Here is a 23,568-nt window from a genome sequence, read left to right on the forward strand (position 1 = left end):
TAATTCAAGTGATACCAGCACATCATAGTTCTTAGCAAACACAAATCATTATTCATCACATTAACAAAATGAATAAAAGCAATCTTCTAACATGAGCTAAAGGGGATTCTTTTCAGCTTCCTTTTGTTCTTCAGGCCACAGTTAAAACAATTCAAACCTTTCCACAAATTTCTTGTGTGAATTTTTCTTGTATAGTCCCATGTGAAACTCGTTCTCAAAGCCAGCATTACATATCTACTTATCCACGGAAGCACTCGCAGGAGCTATCAAGAGATTGTCAAGAGGCAGAGAACGTCATAGTCTATAAAGAGCAAAATATTACTTCCCTTGCAGATGGCACCCAGTTTTATCTCAGCAAAACACCAGCTTCTAATGAATGTTGTTAAGAAATCTTAGAGACCAACAGCCCTATGACTTCTGTTTCTGTAAATCTGACATGGAGGCAAAGTCGTAATGAGAATTAATTTTTCCTGCCATTGTCAGCCTGGATACTAATACCTGAATACCTGGATGCAAATACCTGATATGAAGTGCCTTCATAACATCTCTCCTAAAATATTATGCTCTTAGTACTTGAACCTACATGATATTTTAAAAAATAAGGTAGGTAAAATGTTGACTAGTACTTTGGATGGCATTGAAGGAAACCAAAATCGGCTTAACAAGATTTACAGAGAAAAGAGGCAAAGAAGTCATAACCATCTCAGGTGGACATGTTGCAGATGGACAGTGTTAGTCATGTCCTGGATATGGGTTACCAGTCCTCTGAAACAAGCAGCAAATGCAATGAAGAAGCATACTTTTGTTTACCTTTTTCATTGTTTCCTGTTTATGTTAGGTAGAATTAAAGCAGCAGTCAGTAGCTGTTTAGCATTCCCATGCTTTGCCAGTCAAAACCCTCCTCTATTAGCATCAGTGTCTGGATTCAACTTTAAGCAAATTCTATTTTATTGAAAATTGGCTTGGGGCAAAATCCAAGCACATGAATCACAAGTCAAATAAATTAGCGTTTCAGAATATCCAGTATATGAAAATAGCTGCGGTTTATAACAGAAGCTGCTCATTGTTTTTGATAACAGGTGAAATTGCTGTCTGAGCTTCAAATGTATCATTTAAAATTAAATCCAATAAGATTGTCTGTACCTTGGCTTTTTTCCAAGTTTTAGAAGTCTGTGAACTTCAGCTGGAAGCCTATAAGAAGGAGAAAAATAACTCCAAAAGAGAAAAATGCATTTTTCCTGAAACCCAAGGAGAAGCTTGCCTATACATACGTAAAGAAAAAATCTGGCTATTCTTGGTTAGGGGTTGGTTTGGTTTTCCCTCCTCCTCAAATAGATAACGAGACATGGAAACCCTTAATATTGAAAGTATAATCTCAACTCAGTCAAATCTAACTAGCACCTCACTGAGGCATCAGGTTTGCTGTGACATGCTTGGCTTAAGAAAGAAATGACATTTTTCTCTAATGCAGCAACTTCTTACTACTGTAGACTTCTTTATGGTAATCATTGTGCATGCTTTATTTCCTATTTTCATGGCTAATTCAAAACCTGGGTATTCCTGTTATAAAAGAAGCTGGTTCTAATCTCATTCAAAAGGTTTTATGTACAAGTTTTTCTTTGGAGGATGGGAGGGTGTGAAGATTTACAGCATGACATCCTGCCCCTGCTGCTCTGCTCCGAGCTGACAAACTTTATTACTGTCTTTGGAAGCAGTGTGAAGGACACCTCCCTTCCCCAGCTGGATTTGCCCTCAGTTCCTGCTAGGTTACTACTTGAATTTTGATTATCTATTTGTCCACAAAGTCAGAGCATAGCTTTGCTGTCCAAGGTAGAAGCAAACATCCAAACTGCAGACTTCTAATTTAAATAATCCTAGTTTAGGATTGGTAAAATGACAGCAATATGGAGTAATAGGAATAGTATTAAGTAATATTAATATAGACAATTATATTGAAAGCCAGTGGCTTGCAAGACTATCTTGGTAAACCCTTTTCTGGGGTGCACTTATATGTTCACTTTCTTCCCTTTTCTCAGGAAGAAATTCCTGACGTAAGCTAGGATAAATACTGGTTTTGTAACAGGTGTAAGCACCAAATCCAGGAGCTTCTTGTCTATTTAAAATATATGGTTCCAATGGCGAAGAATAATGCCTGAACCTTGCTGATAATTTTTCCAAATATATTGAACTTATTCTTTTCTCTTTTTTTTACATTGCAGAATTAGATACTTACATGAAAAATAATCTGGCTGTTTTGTGATTTTGAGTTAAGAACATACATAGAGTTTAAACACTGATAAAACCACATTTTAAACCACATGTCATCACAGCCTGTACAAGCTACTTACATTGACCTGGAGGACTTTCCCAAACTAATTTTAACCTTAATAAAACCTGCCCTCCCTATTAGAATAATAATAAAACCGAGGACTTGTCTCCCCCCTTTTCATTGTCTCCATTGCTCTCTTTTCAATAACACAAGTAAAATACTTCTTTGCAAAGCCCTTTTTCAGTGGCCCCATTTCTTTTAAGCAAAGACTGTGATCTTCATTACATAGTTTGAGGTTGTTCAAGTCTAACAGACAGGATTTTTCATACTGATTGTATTGACAGGGATCATTTATTTCCTTTCGTCCTTGCAGTATGAGCAGCAAATATGGCCTTCTCCCCCTTTTTAGCAATACATTTGGACTTGGCTTTGTCGAAGAGCACTATACCAAAAGCTAATTGTGACACTGACTGAAATGGCTCATGCTGTGAAGTCTATTGCTGGTTATTTTTACTGTTTATTCCTTTAATTTCTGTTGAACAGCAAACTCAGTATGTTGCTATTTTACCTTATAGCCTCTTATGGCCAGCAATAACAGTTAAACTGGCTGAAGTTTCTTGATTTTTTTAACTGAATTCCCCTAAAATAAAATGAATGAGTGTGATTAAGGGTTGGAACTCCTAAATGCCACAGAAGTAGGAACCGACAGCAGATGTCACTCGGTAAAGTAGACCATCTCAGCAGATGGGCAAATGTGAAACGCAAAGGCTTTTCCTGACATCATTTGGTTTTAATATGATAGAAATAAAATGCCTTGTCAGTAAAATATAACCAGACAGTTGCTTTGTACTCATTTTGGGTACATGGCTGGTAATTCAAAGTCCTGCTGCCTTTGCAATATTAATTATTCTGTGCCTCGTACAGCAAGAATAAGTGTCAGACCAGCTGATCCTACCACACGCAGCTGTAGTGGCTCTGAAGTATATGTTCCACTATTTACAATTTAACATTAGTAAAAGATACAAGAGAGCAACTTTATGGGTCATTTCCAGGATGCTAGTTGATGTATCAGGAAAAAAATATAGCAATGGGATTTCATCCCATGTTTTGGGGTATTATTTCCCCTGCAGAGGTATGTGATGTGTATCTCAGAGTAGAAAAGCAGCTCTGTAGAGCTGAGAGCTGTGAACATGAACTGCCTCGGGGGAACTGGGACTGCAAGCAGTGTTCTTAATGGCATATGTTACCATTAAAATGTGTAAGCTGTTCTCTTGTACAAGTGGTTAACACCTTTTTAATCAGGCCATTTATTTAATTACAAAAACAAGTGCCCTGAGTTGGAAAACGATAGTATTTTATCTTCAGCAGTTTCCACATCTGGGTACATGTATACATTTATATATACGTAAAAATATGCATACAAACTACTTTTAGTGTGACAGAACATATCTGAAACACACATAAATGTAACTTGCTACTTGTACCTCACCTAATACTTACTCCTACTGTGTAAAAGCTATGGTACTCACTCAGCAGAATCCTGATGCCACCAGAGGTGCTGTTTAATTGAGAGCTGCTTCTCTTAAATATGGAAGGTAGCTGACGTCTGTTGCTTTGAATCTCGTATTTCAACATGCTTATGAAGTAGAAATTTGACCGTGGGAGCACAGGTTAGGATTTGTTTATTTCACTGGGTGTTGAATTTTCTGAGATGGATATATTACCTGCTGCCTGAGGAAAAAATAGTACTTTTAGCGTACTTAATTACCACTTGGGTTGTTTATCATGTTTTCTAGGTTGAATTTTTCAGTACCAGTTTTTGTTATTTTGACTGTCCCCTATATTAATTGTTAAGTTCATCTTTTGTGACAACACCCAGAAGGCACCCTTTTATAAATCAAAAGTAAATATATTACCCTGCCTTGCAGGGGTGCCATAAGGTTTAATTAGTTCAGTTTTGTAAAGCATTCTGAAATTCCCAGATCAGCATCAAATGTTTATTATTAATTATAGGCTCCAGTGAGTATACTGGATGATTTCTTAATTTAATTCTCTTCAGGCATTCTTAAAAAGAAATAATTTTATGACATCTTTATTCTTTTAATTTTCTAAAGCACATTTGCTCTTGGCTCAAGTAATCCTGTGTACGTTTTCCTATCATTTACTGTATTTTATTTGAAGAGTTTTTTTGCTATATAGTAATATGAAAACCAGTCTTTTACTGTTTTCCATATGTGTGGATTATTCTCTAATAAGAAGGTTTTGTTTAAACATTATATGGTGTTTTTTCTTGCAGTGGCGGGTGTTAAGTAATTTACTTGGCTTCCCCTGGGAAATTTGCAGAGATTACACGGCACTGCTGTGATTTATCATTTCTACTTTATTTCTGACTCATAAAGCATGCATTATTTTGTATTTAGCTTCAGCAACAGATTTGAGGAAATTTCATCATCAATCAAAGTGCTTTAAAAGCAGGAGAAGTGATGATGTGACAAAGGCAAAGTAGCAACAGTCGTTATTGGAGGATCATTTATTGCTTCAGTGTGTCGTAACACTTTTCATTGCTTTTCCCAGGATCCGGCTCATGTCGCTTTAGTTACTCTGATCCCAACATCACTGTGTCCTACAGCAGGAATAGTTCTGCAGATTGGACTCAGCTGGAGAAAATTAGGTTTGTTACAGCTTTTTAATCATTTTCATGCTTTCTGGCTGAGCAGGTGGTGTTTAAACCCGACTCTTTTAAAACTTAATTGTTAACTTTTCAGCTTTCAGTTGTTCATACACGTGAAAAGATGAGGGATGAAAGTTTGGACACTAAAGCTAATTGCAGAATTGCCACTGAGTTTGGTGAACCAAAATTTCACCCAGTGATTATTGTGGGAGATAAGGAAGAGGTTGACTTCAGAGTTAAAATGCGACTCCAATAACCCGCAGGTTGTGGTCCTTGAAAAACCAAAACTTTGGTGATTTTTGCAGTTTAGCACCGCTGTTAATGCCAGCAAGAGCCATAATTTATAGTGTTAAAAGTTTCTACTTTGATAGCAAAAAACATTCAATAAAGTTTGGTAATATTTGGTAATACTTACAATAACAAGATTATCATGAATTACGCCTTTTTTTTAACCAAACTGGTTTACATGAAAATGCAAAGGATTATGAATGGAGATTTTAAAATCTTACTGCAATATGCACACCTCTAAAGAGGAACATTTTATTAAATACTACTAGGAAAGGTATTTTTTGCATCGGCATATATACATAGTTTTACAAGTACAACTGGGGAAGAAAAAATGCTGTTTATATGTAATGTCCTCAGAGCGTCTCGTTCCACCTTTCTGCATTACCTTAGTGTCTGTACCACATAGGTGATTTTTTTGAACTTGTTTTCAGTCCATTAAGATAATTTGCAGAGCAAAAGGCTACTGAATTTCTGATGAGTAAGCAAAAGTCCAGCTGCAAAGCTGTGGATTTCAGTATCTCATCCTTCCACTCCTTGCGGGAGTGGGATTACTATTTCATTAACAAAGGCACAAATTATCAACAAATTTTAGTAAAACAAACAGTGCTAATTCTTATCTCAGAAAAATATAAAGCAAGAGTAGCTTTACTTAGGCACTGGAGTTGCCTTGGACTAACAACACAATGCCTTTTACTTTTCTGACCCTGATGCAGAATTACACAGCTAGTCCATAACATCAGTTCAGTTGTCATCATAACTCTGCAAGCCAGGAAACTCAAGAGTTGTGATGGTTCTAACATAAGCCCTTGAAACCCAATTTTTTTTAAGCTAATGCCTATACAGTTCTATCTGTGTTGCTTTAACTCTGACTGCTGGAGCTGGCAGTAGAAAATAGGTCAATAGAGCAATGTCGTGCAAAGTGGAGAAGATGAATTATGAAAGGGCGCTCATTTCTCCTGTCGTCCGTATGAACCACAGTGTTTATGTGAATGTGCTTCAGCAGCTTTCACTGCACTACATGCATCTCCAGGGAACGGTGGGAGAACTGGGGAGAGAGGGGACAGGAGGGCATCTGTGAAGGGAAGGTGTTGTACTGATGTGTTGGTGTGTGCTGTGTTGATGGGATTTCAGCTCTGGACTCCCAGGAGGGAGCTGAAGGTTCTCTCAAGGAAGGCAGGTGCTGTGTGTGAGCTCAGGGAGCAGCTAGCACAATGTCTATGAGCAGCTTTGCAGTGGAGGGTGACAGACATAATTTATAGCTAGTGCAGGGTGATTTGTGAGGGCAGATTCTGGGTGTGAATGTGGAACAAATACAGTGGCTTTTCAACGTTTCACCACACTCCAATGTTTTGCTTTACAAAAGGAAGTTCTTCTGTTTTCTGCTATGTAAGCAAGATATGGGTGCCTTTTTTTCCTAAAATGTCTGGATTGTCTCTGACAAAATACTCACCCACCAAAGCATTGCTACCGAGGCAGAGGCAAGTTTGAGCAGCTGACATCTTGTAAAGCCCCAGTTTTGCAACTCCTTGCAGTGTGGGGTTTGAATGTAGTTAATTCCATTGCTGAGTGATCAATAAAGCAAAAATAATAATTATCAGTGTCCCTTCCTTGCACATAGACCTGTCTTTTGTCTTTTCATTGCTACTATCAACCTAACGACGTTTGCCCAGAGCTCAAGGTGAACCTTAGTCCTTTCACAGCTCTGAGGACAGCTCTAGGAAGTGGAGCTCGAGGTTCTGACCATTGGCTTATACTAATATTCCAGGTCTGCCCACATTTTCCGTTTTCAGCACCAAGAGGACAGTCTGTTTCTTCTGTATTGTTCTTGAAGCAGAACACGGAAAGAAAGGCAACGTGGCCCTCCCCATCCACAGAATTCTCCTGACAAGGGGATTGTAAGGACATGTTTGATAGAGAAAATTCCCAGCTTTTCCCTCCAGACATCCTGCTCCGTGCAGATCTATGAGGGACTGAGGCTCATGCAAAAATCATGTTTTGGGTGACCTGTTCTTGTTTTCTTCACATTTCTTTTTGGCCATACCTGCAAAATACCTGACATTATCAGTCACCTAAGAGCTGTGACCAGCCTCCAGGATGAATGTTGCCCTGCTCTTTTTTCCTGCTCTCCAGACATCTGCATTGTTGCTTATTGGCTTAGCTTGCACTTTCTTTGAAGCAAGGCTGTCTGGGCTGTAAGTGCACTGCCAGGCACAGTGGGACTCTGCCTCAGGGCAGGTAGTTTTTGATCTTCATAAAAGACTTAGCAGCATACAAGAGACATCAGCACAACTGTGTCACACGTAGTTAATGTGTTAAATGAGGGAAAAGTGTGCCTGGCTGTGGCTTAAACTTGGTCTAATTCCGTACCATTGTTTTTCAGTGCCCCTTCCAATGTCAGCACAATCATCCACATCTTGTACCTTCCTGAAGATGCTAAAGGGGAGAACATCCATTTTCAGTGGAAACAGGATTATGTTCACGCTGGTGATGTGTATGAAGCCTGTTGGTCACTGGACAACATCCTGATCATAAATGCTGCTCACAGAAAAGTTGTGTTAGAAGATAATCTTGATCCTGTGGATACTGGCAACTGGCTTTTCTTCCCTGGGGCCACAGTTAAGGTTAGTCTGATTTTCTGCACCTTAATATTATTATGACTTTTGTACGTAAAAGGCAGTGACATCTAACCAAGCACATAACACACAAGGGTGTTTAAGCCACTCCATCTGCTTCTAGAATTGTACTTCTCTTTTTTTTTTTACTTTGTTTTTACCTTATCTCTGTCCCACTGGGGCTTTCTAGAACAATGCAACTTCTCCGCCATGACCAAACCAAATGACAGTTGATACTGTCATGTCAGAGATCATGTAACAGAAAACGGGAAACAGCTTCCTTTTAGCAAAACAGTGCAATATTTTTGAAACAAATTCAAATCACTCTGTTGATATTTTGAAACCTGCCTGTTTGTCTTGGTGTTGCTCGGCTGCTGCTACTCACTTCATCACAAACCATCACAAAACAAAATGCTTTCCTACTTTTTCTGACTGTGAATATCACATCTCCTTTGCAGCATGCATTCAGGTAGTGGCTGTTCCTTAAAGGTTTCTTTTCAGTAAGATCCTGTTTTGATATGTGAGATCCAGCAAGACCATACTACCTTGGGAAAAAAACCTCAAGGACCCCTACAAGATCTCTGTGCACAAAGTTCCTTCAAATACAGAGTTGTTCAACATTTGGAAATCAGTTGAATTCTTGCTTTCTATGTTTCCAAGCAGCCAGAAGTTGAGCAGCAGATGACTTTCTGTTTTCATCCTATTTTTCATTCACAAAAAAGGCAGGTTTGATGTCAGAGTTCATTTATGATGCTGGTAATGGTTTTGGCAATTGTACAGGAAACAGATGTCGAATACTGAAGTTGGTTATGGCCTCAGCTTTTCCCACAGAGCCTCATATGAATGGTCTCAGGTCAATCTCTTAAAAAAGAAATACTCCCACTAATCTACTCATAATACCCACATATTGACTTTTCTTATTTCAGTAAGACCTTTTAAACTACAATGAAAAAGTTTTAAATGAGATTTCAGACTCAAATAATGACCTGTGTTTTTAATTAAGTGATTTTCTGTGATGAGTTCACATTGTTCTGTTTTCAGTCTTATCTCTGGATTTTAAATCCAGGCCCCAGATATGAAGGTATAAAAACAGAGCAAAGAATTAATGTGCCATAGGCACAGCTACTTCTTTTCAGCCGGCCAAACCTAAACACTGCTTCTCCTTCTGAAACATGCACAAACAACATCTAAACTTTAGCAAATAAACCTCTTTTTTTTGTTGTTGTTTGGTTTTGGGGGCCTTGTATAGCTAAACTCAGCAAGTCTGTGTCATACACAACTATGGTTACATGAAAGACAAGGGACATAAACTCAGAAATCACTTAGTGCTTCTAGACAGGAATCCCATTCAAGCTCAAACCTTCTATGAGACACAAGTGAGGATTCACCAACCTACCATTCCTCCAAGGTCATCTTCTCTTTTAGGGACAAGTGCAATATGCAAATGTCTGTTCCCAGCTGACGTATGGCTGTGTGTAGCCACCTACACCAGGTGAAAGCAATATGTAAGATTGCGCTGTAGCCACAGTGGATTAAGTCTATGTGTGACGCAGAGCTTTTGTTCTTCATAGGACCTGTAGTTATTTCAGGCATTTTTAGTGTATGTAACTGTCACCAGAGCACTTCTGTACTCACATTTAATTTTTAAGGTTTTTGCTCCAGTTTTCTTCAGATTTTCAGCAACAATCTTGCCAAATATCATTTGAACAGATTTTGCAATGTGAATTTCATGTTATGTCAAAAGTAACACTATAAATTGGGTCAAGATTTACATCAGATTCAGTATAGACCCTCTCTTTGCATTTTAACACCAAGAACAATTTTTTTTTTTTACAATTTTTTTTTCTTTTCAGATTTGGAGTATTACATAAAACTTTAGAAAAGTTTTTAATAATTTCTTTAAAAAAATCAGCATAGCTCTGATGTCAGTTCATCACAAACACTATTTTGTATAAAATAGAAAGGTAAGAATCATAGAATCATAGAATCATAGAATAGTTAGGGTTGGAAAGGACCTTGAGATCATCAAGTTCCAATGCCCCTGCTATGGACAGGGACACCTCACTCTAAACCATATTACCCAAGGCCTCGTCCAACCTGGCCTTGAACACTGCCAGGGATGAAGCATTCACAACCTCCCTGGACAACCTATTCCAGTGCCTCACCACCCTAACAGGAAAGAATTTCCTTCTTATATCCAATCTAAACTTCCCCTTTGTAAATTGTGGTAATGTAATTTTAAATGGAACCATACCAGTTCTCTTTTTCATACAAGTCCTTTTTCTTCCCAGATTCCTAAAACTTGCTGTTGTCCCGATGTTTGCTCAGACCAGCAATTTTAAACGCTTTCTAACATTTTTACTAAGGGACGAGCAAATTTCATTGCTATATTGTGTGTTATTTTATAACTCTCACCTATGTGCTTTTTAAAGAAGTTCCCATACTCAGTCTATCACTATGCCAAACTCTGAAGCTGATGAGACCTGTTCTGTGCCATCCTGTTTGTGCCATGCCTCTGTGTGCCGTGCAAGTCTGAATTCATATTCTCCTGTCCTCTATCAATTAGTATTTTAGTTAAACTGGAGTTGAAAATCTTTCTTTAAGCTTGTGACAATTTCTCACTGGCTTCCTTTGGTGCTTTTCCTTATGAGTTTCCTTGATGTTGCCAATGAACAGTCACATTTTGGGATGTTATTTGTTGTCTAACTCAGTTTTGATTAGTATATATGAAACTGTGGGTCTATTCTTTTCCTAAACTATACCATGAAGATAACTAATTTCATTGGCCCAAGGGAATGATATATTAAGAAAAAAACAAACAGGAAAAATTGTCTTTCTAATGTCTTCCATTTACTGCGGTTATTCTCTATTCCTCCTTTCTTTCTCACCACCTTTCACCACCTAGAATGATTGATATTGCATATTTCTCAGGTGGAAGGGCAGTGCTAGTCAGAGACAGCTCATCTAGCTTGCAGTCAGACTGAAAGAAGAGGAAAAAATACATACTTATTTCTGGTAGAAAAAAAGAGTAGAAACTTTTTCTCTAAGTGTTTACTTCTGGACTGCCCAGAGGGCATTGCTCAGATGATGGAACCTTCACCTTGGAGGCTTTGTGGCACATCCAGGATAGTGAATTAATCAGTCAAGGGTACAAATATGAGCCCATTATCTTGCACACCTTAGCTGTTACAACACCCTCCTTCTTGGCTTTGGCTTGTGCAGTCTCCCAGGCATTGTCTTCAAGGAACATACCCTCATGGATGGTCCAGGACCTGTTTCCAGTAGGCAGCAAGAATGGCTCCACTCTTCTGAGGGGAGGGAGTTTGCCCAAGTGGTTGCAAAGCCTGCTGTGTCATTTTCTGGCAAGGCCATAGAATGGTCTCTGGCCTAATCTCACCGTGTTAGAACCACCCGCCCCAGCCATCCCTTCAGCCATCCCAAACCATTAAATACCCTTTTGTTGCCTTAATGGATTACTCTATTGGTAAAGATAGGCATCAAGATATGGTTTGTTGGTATTTTAGAATAAACGTTGATGTTACTTACATAGGTGTGGTTCACAAGCTCTTTCCCAGTAGTTGCTCAGGAGGTGGCATTTAGAATTGCTTGTTATCCCTGGTACAAACTCATGTTGGATGCTTATCAAGTTGAAAAGAAAGTATTTTTTTTCTGTAGAAAGTTTACATTAGCAGTACTTGAAATTTACTAAAACAAATAGCAAATGTTAAAAATCCTGGAGTTTTGCTGTTAAAATAGCTCACTTTAATAGCTACTTAGATTAGTAAATTAAAAAGACAGATGAAATGAAGTACTGACATGAAAACTACTGTCTGGTCTGGGGTTAGGCTCTGTGATGGATTCAATTACTGGAGTGGACAGAGTAAGCATTAATGGTAATTATGCACCAATGTGTTCACTCCAGTTTGATGGATTTGGTGTGTTCTCAAGAAGCACGCAGGAACTTGCCTATGCCCAGCTTGGGAAGAGGTTTTTCTCCCTCTCCCAGTCTGCTTGAGCTTGGACCAGGAATTTCATTACATGTCTTGCTGCGCTCAGGAGCAGTTGCCACTCATTTGAAAGCACATGCCTGGTTGCAGACGCAGCTAGAACTGGCTACTGAGATAGGAAACAAGCTGAGAGATAAGCCATGGAATTTGTGTGTCAGTTCCAAAGAATACAGCAAAAGGCAAGAGGGACAAAGCCAAGCAACCCTTAGGAGATTAATTGGATCCACTGGAACATATTTATCTGTGTTGGACTGTGTGGAAGGGTGTTGAACAGGATAAAATCTTGACTGCATTTCAGTATTTCCAGTGACAGCACTGGGCATGCGCATGGGCTTGCAACTGAGCATGGTTAGGATGTTGCATTGGTGGTTGAGGTTGCTGAAATGCATGAGGCAGTGCTAGACTGAGAGTTGTTACAGGTATATGAACCTCAAGAGTTCATAGCTAACTATGGGAAAAGATGAAATCTTCCTTCAGTAATGCTTCTATCTCTGCTCCTACAGAACAGAAAAGTGATCTCATCTTTCAGTGGACCCTTCATATATCTTGTATATTTGATGAGAAATTGTTTTCCTTTGAGGTTCAACATTTGTCAGGTTTTTAGGTTTTGTCTGATTGCCCTGGTCCAAAACTGGAGGTGCAAGCTCAGAAACTGGGGTTGAATAGGAAGACAACCTCAGCAGTCTTATAGTTCATGTCTCTGCAGTGCTTTGATTACATGAAAATATCATTGAGACCAAACCACTTGTCTCGGGAATTTTTCCACATCTGGGAAAAGGCAGCAAAAATCACTTAACAGGATGGGCACTAGAACAGCAATCTCTTTGGTCTTGATGTATTAACACAGTGACACTTCTCGCCTTTGGGAAGAGTCAAGTTTCAGAATTCCTGTCTCACAGTAGTTGCAGCCGCTCTTCATTTGGTGGCTGAAGGTTGCAGCCCAGCTGGTCAGCTTGGTTTGTTTGGTCTACTGGAGTTGGGGATTACACCAGAGGTTGCCTGTACTGCTGAGCTGCAAGCATGCAGCCTAGCATAGCATGCAATAGGGCAAGGAGGGAAGGTCTGTGACGGTCTCACTGAGCAAGTAGGGTACAGGACCAGAGAATGGTGCCTGTGGATATGGACAATGAATTCTGAAAATGTCCCAGTCCCAGTATCATGGTACAGAAGTCCCTTAACTAGCAGATCATCACCATTCAGTTCAGTTTAATTTCCCAGAAATGCATGCCATCTTAGCAGAAGAGAAAGCTATAAACAAGAGAATGAGAGAACGGAACACTCACACTTGGAAAAATATGCTGAAAATGTGTCAGTAAAACTGTGACCTTTTACACAACCTCAGCAAAGCAGGGCTATGCACATCGTATATCTGTAGGTCCTTCCTGAACCTGTGTTGTTGTGTGGCACTGAGCAGAGAAGACATGCACACAGGCCTAGGAGTTTGGCAAAAAGAAAGGCTGATTAAGCTGCTTCACCCTGCCTAGTTCCAGAGCAGATTTCCAAATCTCTGAATGCTCAGTTAATTAATAAGAATGGCATTGTATAGTCTTCTTTCAAAACAAACATCCTAATATTCCATATATATCTTTGTCGGGTTTAATTGTGCTGAAATGAACAAGAATTTTTAATGTTTTGGGTTTAAATTCTTATTTAAAAAGATGGTTGAGGAACCCATTGTCTAAATCCGATCAAATATATTTGTTTGCAGGAGGAAAGGTCTATGAATGCCAGTGTGAAAATGGCAGATTGAAATTGCTATGACCTTATATTGAGCAAAATTACACAGATATAGAAGCTATTGACGAGTCTTTTTTGTTTTGGAATAAGATATAGAAAGGCAGTATTTGGTCTGTGGGCCAAACTCAACCTCCTGGCCAGCTGCTTTGCCTTGCAGGAGCTCTTATCTACCACATCTTCCTGGGAAGAGGTGAGCAGGTTTCCTGCTGCATCTTAACTGAGAGCCATTCCTGCTTCTCTGTGGGTAGAAGGAGGAGTGTGAGATAGGAGGAAAGGTGAAGAAAGCAAAGCAGGGTGCACAAAACCTGTCGACTGGCTCCCTTTAGTGAGAGTGTGGGACTCTGAGCTGTGCTCATGAGGAGGCATCTGTATATCCATAGTGCTGGATGTAGCACATCCATGGAATCGCTCTTGATTTATTTTTTTTTTTTTAATAATCACATTTATAATTAAAATAATATACTTAGATACAATAGCAAGAGGTTCATTGGAACTGATAGGTGGTTGGCTGTGGTGCTGTGAGTTGTTCATGCAGCTAACAATTGCTGTTGGGCAGCAATGTGGAACCTGCGCCTTTCTCCATGCCAGTTACCCGTGGCTTGGAAATTATGGGGAGAAGTGGCAGGGAGCCAGTATTAGCTCTGAGCTGGCGTCAAAGCACCAGGGGTCTTTCCTGCCTCCTAGGAGGAAAGAATTTGGTCTTTGCAGGTAACCATGAGATGGATATTAATAAAAACAAGATGAATTTGGGCATTAGATGCCAAAGAGTAGAAACCATTCTGGTTGACTCTTTCTCACTTTAATTTTACAATGGTGTAAATACACATTATTTTCAGAAGAACAGATAAGGTTTAATCATGATCACTGCAGAGTGCTGGAAACATCGGTGGTACCCAATAACACAGAGGAATAGTTCAGTCCATGACAATAAATGAGTCATTAGGGAAATTGGTCATCACTAGAATGACTGGTGTACAAACATCATGAGTTGTCCTAGAAAATTAAGAACCTAGCAAAGTGTTTTGAGCACTTGCCTTTGAATAACAGTCTGTAATGGGAAATGATGAGTGAAAACACACTTCATAGCCTAGTTGTTACTACATCACATGACAAGTTTCATCCCATTGTTTTGGAAATAGAAGGTGCACAATAACCCCCCGTGCACCTGGCCTGCTTTCTCAGCCAGGGTTTTCATTCTATAACCTACATTAAATGATGTAAAAATGTAGCAAGTGGGAAAGATTGAAGCCCTGTTTATCTCATGGGAAAGTATTTTAGTCACATTGCTGTTTTTCCTTTGGTTAAAGAAAGGACTTCAGGCCAGAAGCATTAAAAGCCAAATCTGCAGAATTTAGAACTCAAAATCTTCTCTAAATTCTGTGATCGTACTTTTGCTGGCTGAGACATTGCCTACAGAGTATGATTTTATCAAGACTGAATCTATTCTTGTACCTGCTATCATGTCAAAATCTAAAAGTTGTTAAAACCTGCGTGACTCATTCTCAGAAAGACACAATGTCTAATTTATGGCTCCATTGACAATGCTGCTTTAATTAATTTTCTTCATCTTTTTTTCTTGTTCCTCTGCTTCTCATATCTCATCTGTTTGCATTGCCTAGATTTTAATTAAAAAAACCCTCTCCTCTCTAAGGAGCAATCTGAAGTGGCAAAAATAATCACCTAAAATATTACAGTCATTAAAAAATTGGCTGCAGTCAAGGCTGTGCATTTTCAATTTGCCGACAAACGATATTTTCGTTTCCTTTTAAAGTGTGTTTTGTATTTGAATAGCAGAAGCCAGCCAGCCTGGCTACCAGAGATGCTCCTCCAGCTGGGTGGGCTGCGTGACAACTCCTTAATGGGGGAAATTGATGGCCCTCTGCTCATGTAGAGGTGAAGGCATACTGGGCAGATTTCTTTCCATCTGCCATCAGCCCTTTGCAAGCTGGCACTGACCAAATGCCCAACACATTCATTCCAATGCCAGAAATGTCGCCAAAAAATAAATTGTGAGGCTGCAGCTGTCTGAAAGAATCATCAGGGCCATTAAGCCCAGGAGAGATAATATGAAGAGAAGCATCAGTGTTTGTCTCTGATAAAAAACTAATTAAATGATGGTAAAGATGACTGTGGATACTTTAAAGACACAGTGGTGAACAACATTTTCATGGGAGTGCAGGGACAAACCTTGGGTGGATGTTATGCATCAGCTCAGCCAAAAATCTGTTACATTGAGGAATTTCACACTAATGTTTTCCTGTTGATGCTTCTCCGAATGGTGCAGTTGTATCATTTAGTTGCCCTCTGTTCTGCTCTCAAGTAATGAAATCCCATACTGCAAAGCCCAGAGGTATATACTGATTCACAACTTTGACTTGAACAACCCGGACAGAATCTGGTTTGGATGAACTTCAGTGCTTCTGTTTACATTCCCAATCTTTGTGTCTTGAGCCTCTAAAAGTATTAGGGGCTGTATGCTTAGCTGCAACTGTAGCATAGGCTGACCATGTTGATGGTTGGGCTACTTCACATGTCAGGGTGAACAGGAAGCCTCCAGAGGTCCCTTCCAGCCAAAAGGTCATGCTGGGGGTAGCAGATGTCTCCTTATGTGGTGCTGTCATGCAAGTCTTTAAAAATATGGAGGTTGTTCAGGCATGCTACATGATGTAGGATTGCAATACTACTTGAGACCCTTAAGCCATTTAGATGCTATGAAAGTTGGTCAGTATTTCTTTATGAAAATGTAGATAGGCCCTGTTGGAAATTACCTGCTTCACCAAATCTGGTTTCTCTGCTTTTGCTAACCAATGGTTTTGAGCAGTCCTAATTGAAACCCTTCTGCATCTTAGACAATTGAGAGGCTTTCCTAACAGCACCTACTAAAAAAAGGTGAAAGCTGTAGGTAGATGATGTAAAATGTAGAGTCTAGAGTAGGATAAAGAGGCTGACAGACTCTTGATAAAAGTTTGATTCTGAAACCACGCACTATTTTCTCTATAGTCAGTATCTTCAAATTAATAGCTAAAGCCATCATAATATACAACAGAAAGCTCACCTGTATTCACAGAAAGCTCAACTGTATTCATAGATTAGAAATACATTCATAGATAACAGCAATTTTAGTGTGAAAATGTATTTTTTTTGGAGCAGTGGTACCACTGTAGATTTAAAGAGCACTGAGCCAGGAGTGTACCACTGCTTCCTCTACAGGCACAAACCAAAAAGATAGCCTGTATTCCAGGAAAATGCCACCTGCTTATAAAACAGGAGGTAAGCTGGGGTTGGGGAGATTTTGAGAGTAAGAGAAAATATTGCAAGAGGAGGAAGTTTTTATCCTGGTAAGCAGTGCATTCTTCAGTGCAGTCAATTACAAGGCTTGTTAAGGAAAGTACTAAGGAAGAAAGTGAAGGATATCATCTTGGGAATTTGCCAAGCATGGTGGCAGAACGGGAATGCAAATTTGGTCATCACACCAGCAGAGTGAGTGGCAAGCATCGGCAGTCAAGTGAGCCACAAAATGGTGGTGTGGGAGATGTTGGAAGCAGGTGAGAAAAAGCCATGCAGGTGTTGTCCAAAGCCTTGAAAAAACGGAAAAAAGCAGTGATACCATAACTATCCAGTAGACAACTTTAGAAACACAATAAATTCAGAGTGAAGATCAGACTGAAAGTAAATCCAAACATGTTGAGATATGGGAATGCATCCAGCCAATTTTAATTTTGCCCTATTCATGCAAAGCAATAGCTTAACAATTGCTAGTGAATAATAGTATTGGTAGTGCCAGATTAAATTAAACATTTTTTTTCCCCTTGGGATGACCACAGTCCCTGAACAGAACTTGGCTTCTTTCCGTTTGGCAGCCAGCAGGGGTTGTTTATTTAGGAATACAACAGTTTACTTGTGGAAGGCTTATAGTCCCACTTCAGTTGCAAACAATAGGAAATAGCTGCTGTTACGAAGTAGTTCCATTCAAGTGCCTGCAAGTGTCCTATGTTCTATTATGTAAGTGATTTGGGAGAAAACTTTGTTTAACTAAGGCTACCAGATTTGTCAGAGGGTCCCGAGGAAACCGGCAGATGAAGTGGCCATGCCACTATCCATCGTATTTGAGAAGTCGTGGCAGTCTGGTGAAGTTCCCACTGACTGGAAAAGGGGAAACATATCCCCCATTTTTAAAAGGGGAAAAAAAGGAAGACCCAGGGAGCTACAGGCCAGTCAGTCATCAGTCACACCTCAGTGCCCAGCAAGATCATGGAGTTTCCTCCTGGAGACTGTCCAAAGACAAGTGAAAAATAAGGAGGTGACAACATGGCTTTACTAAGGGCAAATCATGCCTGACAGATTTTGTAGCCTTTTACGATGGGGTTACAGTGTTGGTGGATAAGAAAAGAGCAACTGATGTGATCTACCTGGACTTGTGCAAGGCATTTGACACTGTACCTCACAGCATCCTTGTCCTGGCAGTGTGCACTTGCAGCCCAGAAAGCCATCTGTATGCTGGGCTGCATCAAGAGCAATAAGGCCACGAGACTGAGTGAGGTGATTCTCCCCTCTGCTTGGCCTTTGTGAGACCCCACCTGCAGTACTGTATTCACTCTAGGGCTCCAATACAAGAGGGATGTGGATCTGCTGGAGCAAGTCCAGAGGAGGGACACAAAAATGATCAAAGCACTGGAGCACCTCTCCTGTGGAGACAGACTGAGAGAGCTGGGATTGTTCCGCCTGGAGAAGGCTCCAGGGAGACCTGATAGCAGCCTTCCAGTACCTAAAGGGGCCTACAAGAAATCTGAAGAGGGACTTTGCAAGGGCACATAGTGACAGGACAAAGGGGAATGGCTTTAAACTGAAAGAGGGGAGATTTAGATTAGATATTAGGAAGAAATTCTTCACTGTGAAGGTGGTGAGGCACTGGAACAGGTTGCCCAGAGAAGCTGTGGCTGCCCCATTTCTGGAAGTGCTCAAGGCCAGATTGAATGGGGACAGCCTGATCTAGTGGAAGGTGACCCTGACTATGGCAGGGGGCTTGGAACTGGATGATCTTTAATCTCCCTTCCAGCCCAAACCAGTCTATGATTCTATGATTTCTTCTCTAAATTAATTTTTCCTTACAAACTGGTTAACTTTTCAGTGTTGCAGTTTGTGCAAGGACACATTAAATGTTCTACATGCTTTTAATACCCTTTAAATAAAATTAAACTCTGCTTTAGTTCTGGACCTACAGCTGATGCTTTCACTGTAACAAGGAGAAATATCATACAGGTTGATGTCATTTGGCCTTTTTAGTTACGAAGTTTGCACATCAAGCTAATTTGTTCTTATCTTATAAATCATAGAATCATAGAATAGTTAGGATTGGAAAGGACCTTAAGATCATCTAGTTCCAACCCCCCTGCCATGGGCAGGGACACCTTACACTAAACCTTGTCACCCAAGGCTCTGTCCAACCTGGCCTTGAACCACTGCCAGGGATGGAGCATTCACAACTTCCCTGGGCAACCCCTTCCAGTGCCTCACCACCCTAACAGTAAAGAACTTCTTCCTTATATCCAATCTAAACTTCCCCTAAGTTTTAACCCGTTACCCCTTGTCCTATCACTACAGTCCCTAAAACATTTACGTGTAAATAAAAAAGAAGCATTTAATCTGGATTTTGTAAAAAAGAACTCTACTTCTATCCAGAGTTATGCAGTATCTCCAATTTAGGGAGAACTTATTCCATTTAGTATCAAAAGACAGTAAATGTTCATCCCACATTTCTTATCACTTTAGAATGACAAAGGAAAAAAATAAAGAACCTGTAAAATTCAGTCTCTAAATACTGGAAGCATACACACTACCACTGCAAGTGTAAAGCCTTTAATTTGGGAAAGAGGCAACACAGTATGTAAATTGTATTTTAGTTCTTTGTTTCTGAAAGCCTTGGATTCTAATCCTGGGAGGAACCCAAGAAAAAATGAGTCTGATGGTTTCAATTCAGTCCGTAATCTGTTCAAGCCCTATTACAAAACCACAAAATAATCCAGCACAGTCAGCAGCCTCCTGGATGTTGAACAAGACTGACAAGGTAGTTGGGGGTGATGCTGGTGAGGGACCATCTGCTGTGGAGCTCCTTTTGCTCCTGGAAAATTTGGCTGAGTGCTCTTTAAGGTTATTCACCCCTCAGCAGCCCATCAGATGAAAAAGAAAAGGCAGTAAAGGAGTGACAGAAAGTGACTGCTTGGAAAATGAGAAGGAAAACATGGAAGCTAAGTGTGAATAGAGGGTGATCATTATACAAGTGAGGGAAATGTGGCAGGTGAGAGAGAATGAGTTCATGAGCAGAGGAGCCTTAGCCCTTGCTGGGGCATCACAACTCATGCAAATGGAGCTCATCCTCATCTACTTATCCTATGGGCATGAGTCCAGGGTCCCAAATGGTGGCACTGGGACAAAAATGTACCAGAAAATGATGGCCCTCCCTCAGAACATCTTTAAAAGCCATACCTGTGTTTTGAACATCTTTCTTACTTCCTTCAAAGATAATGAGATTCTACTACTGGTTTTATAGGTATGTAGAACAACAGAAGGAGTTAAACCCCAGTTTGAACTTCTATTCTATGTGGCTGTTTCAAGTGACATTCAAAGTTTACCTGAGCAGAGGGCGATATAAGACATACTTTGCATGGTTCAGTAACACAGAAAATACATAAAATGCGTATTCATAGATACCGTGTAGCTGTGTATAAAAGCATAATTTTATATAGCCAATGCAATAAATTATATTTTTGAGCTTTCATAAAGGGTTGATCATAACGCCACTGTACAAATAATTACTTATGCAGCCCTTTGCCAAACTGCCCATTTATTTATCTTGACAGCCTAATAGAAACTCCATCAGATGTACTACTTCTGTTAGACAGCAGAAGGACATGCAAATATTAAATGTTAATGGGGTTGTATCTGTTTTGTGTTTAATAGGTGGCTTTCATTAGGCAAGAGATTACTAATTACGTACTCCACTATCAAGTATATATAACTTAGCACCTGAGAAATAAATAAGGCTTATAATGGGTTTTCAAAGCTTGTGTGCAATTGTAATAACTAGCTCAGTAGGATTGATTCATCTATTTGTTTCCTAAGAGATGAAGGGTTATGTGTAAATTTGAATTAGGTTTTAGCCTGAATATTTATTTTTAGTGTATTTACTTGGCTGCCTGCAGATAACAGTTTTGTGGCAGATTGATTGACAGATAATGGATACTTCATTTCTGTTCAACAAATTAAGAAACTTCTGAAAAGCAAAAAGCACAATAAACAGATTATGCTTAAAATACTGCTGTTGAGCATGAACGATAAAATCAGTGAACAAAAGACATTTCTCAGTCAGTTGTAAGTAGCCGCATAGCACAGTGCTTTTCAAAGAGAAATAAAACTTAAAACTGTTTCATTAATTTCTGCTAGTTATAAAATATGTGTAAATTGTTCTGCCTTTTCAGTGGCACCAGCTGCATATATGGTGTAGTATGTATATGGTGCAGTATGTATATGGTGCATTAACAGAGCAAGGAGACTTGTGACAAAATCTCTTTAATTTCTGTGGTAAATTATCAACACTTCAGAATCTTTCTATTGCTTTGACCTTTCTTTGGAAGAAAAACACTTTAACAGAAATTTGTTTATTTTAGTAGTTGGAACAGTCTTTACATTTTTATGATGTGCTTATTTCTTTAAGTCACAGTTAGTGTTAACAAACATAGAGCTGTTGTCATCCAGCTATAGACCAGAAAGTCTCTATACAAAAATCAGACTTCAAGTACACAGATTTTTTTCTCATGTGTAGGCACCTCTAGAAATGTAGTCACAAATTACATTCCTAAATCGAAATTAATTGCTAAGTTATTGGCAACCATACTTGATAATCACCAACAAAAGAGTTTCAATTATGTCTCTTTTTTGCATTGATAAATGAAGGAAGAGTTACAGAATCTGACAAAATGTGCTATTTTTTACTTTGCTCATAAAATACCATAGACAAAGATGGACTGGACAGTTTTCATTTCCTTCCACATCTTTCTCTTTGTTAAAAATTTAATTATTCACTTATGTGGCACTACCATGACCTTTTTAAACACTGAAGTGATTGTCATAGTTTCCCTCAGCATGTTAGGAAGAGGTTCGGAGACAACAGCGCTGCATAGGCGATACTGAAAAGGTCAATGCAATTTAGCATTATTGTATCTCTTTTTCAGATGTTGAACTGTGGTAAGAATACAGAATTATCCTAATTAATACTTTCTTATTTTAGCTTTCACTTTTAATGCAACCAAGATTCCCCCCCCCCAAAAAAAAAAAAGTGTTTGAGCTGATTATTTATCAGTGTTTGTTGTGATATGAACAAGTCAATAAAATGCCAAGTTCTTTCAGGTTAGTGCGCTTGGAAAGTCATGGTACTCAGGGCATGCTAAGGCAAATGCATGCCTTCATTTGATGCTGCTGAGGTGGTATATACAGAAATACAATAGGAGAAGAAGATGCACTGGGTTCTGGGGCAGCCCCAGGACCCTTGAGACTGCTGTATCGCAAGCACTAGTTGCCTATAGAGCTCTTTTTTATGCTATTCCAACTAAATATGGCAAATGTAACCTTTTCACTCATACACTTCAGATCCAAAGTTTACTGTATAGCAATGCATAGTAAATTTACAAACAAACACCTCTTCTGCCAAAAAATCAGGCACAGAGATCTGACATGTTTCACAGAATGAAACTCTTACGCTGATAGAATACCCATTGCAGTATTTGATATACTAGTGAAGTTATTTTTCCACACAGTTGTTTATGTACCAGCTATAGAGGCAATAGTTTAAAATAGAAATAAACACCCCAAGGTATGGTACATGTCTTCTTTCTGCAAACACAGTTATTTACCGCATTTGTAGGGAAGCAGGTACAAGATTAGGACACAGTCATTGTTGGGGGTTGGCCAGGAAAGATAAAAGATGGCTGCCCATTTTTTATTTTTATTTCTGTTTTGCTTCAGTTGGCAGTGATTCATTAGATAACGTATGGGTTGCTCTGAGCTCTGATGAAACATGAGCAGGATACCTTACAAACCCGATGTAACATCACCTCCTGTCTGCTCCTTTTGATCACAGCATAGCTGCCAGTCAGATGGAAACTCCATCTACTTCCACGGGACAGAGGGCAGCGAGTTCAACTTTGCCACAACCCGGGATGTGGACCTATCCACAGAGGATGCCCAGGAGCAGTGGGCAGAAGAGTTTGAGAGCCAGCCTAAAGGGTGAGTGTCCTGCACGTGCACAGGGCCCTAATCAGGCATGCAGCATCACTCCAGGGAGGAGGAAACTGGATAAGCAGCAAATTGCATTTTATCTTTGCTGTGTAGTCAAGGAAGATTGTGGCTACAATAAATAGTACAGTAAATAACAGGTGATTGTGGATTTTAGGAAGGAAGAAGTCCAGAAAGCCCAGTAGGAACAGTCTGTCTCCAGACCATCCTATCACCAAAGTTTTTAATGAGAAGAGTCACGCTTGTGAATTAGGCAGTCATTCTGGAGAAACATTTCATTAGTTGCTGTAACCCCACGGCAATGAGACACATACACTGTCAATTTATGGGTCTCTACTGAATGGTGATTTTAGCCTACAAAGAACTTCAGATCATTAGCAGCTGATTCAAATGCTGCCTGTGCTGTGCTGAAGGTAAAGAACACCTTTTCAGAAATACGTGCTAATGTGTCCTGTGGACATGTGGTTTATCTGGGGCTTACAGAAAAAATATTCACTGTGAACTCTGTGCCAGTTCAAATAATCAACCCGTGGCACAGCAGGTGCTGCTTCAGACAAAGGGAAGAAAAACGAGTGTGTCTGTGCTGTGTGTTAGGTGACCATGTGGGATACATTTGAGGTGTTCTCTCAGTCTTTTTTCCATTATGAAAAAGCAGGATGGAAGTGCTACCTGGGGACATGTGCCCAGTCCTGTAGA

The 23,568-nt window shown here is 39.6% G+C and overlaps 1 protein-coding gene across 2 annotated transcripts in view; it reads left to right on the forward strand.

The window, feature by feature from the left end:
• The window catches only part of RELN (reelin), a 290,067-nt gene that overhangs the window by 152,806 nt on the left and 113,693 nt on the right, over positions 1-23,568 (forward strand). For both annotated transcript variants that reach the window (XM_061366298.1, XM_061366299.1), the window contains exons 9-11: positions 4,844-4,940; positions 7,609-7,849; positions 22,718-22,863. In XM_061366298.1, coding sequence (XP_061222282.1) covers positions 4,844-4,940; positions 7,609-7,849; positions 22,718-22,863 — 484 coding nt within the window. The remainder of the gene's footprint in view (positions 1-4,843; positions 4,941-7,608; positions 7,850-22,717; positions 22,864-23,568) is intronic.

This window comes from Neopsephotus bourkii, unplaced genomic scaffold (assembly GCF_033783945.1).
Source record: "Neopsephotus bourkii isolate Nb327-2 ecotype Australia unplaced genomic scaffold, CSIRO-AGI_Nbou_v1 NB_1328, whole genome shotgun sequence".
Classification (NCBI taxonomy): Eukaryota; Metazoa; Chordata; class Aves; order Psittaciformes; family Psittacidae; genus Neopsephotus; species Neopsephotus bourkii.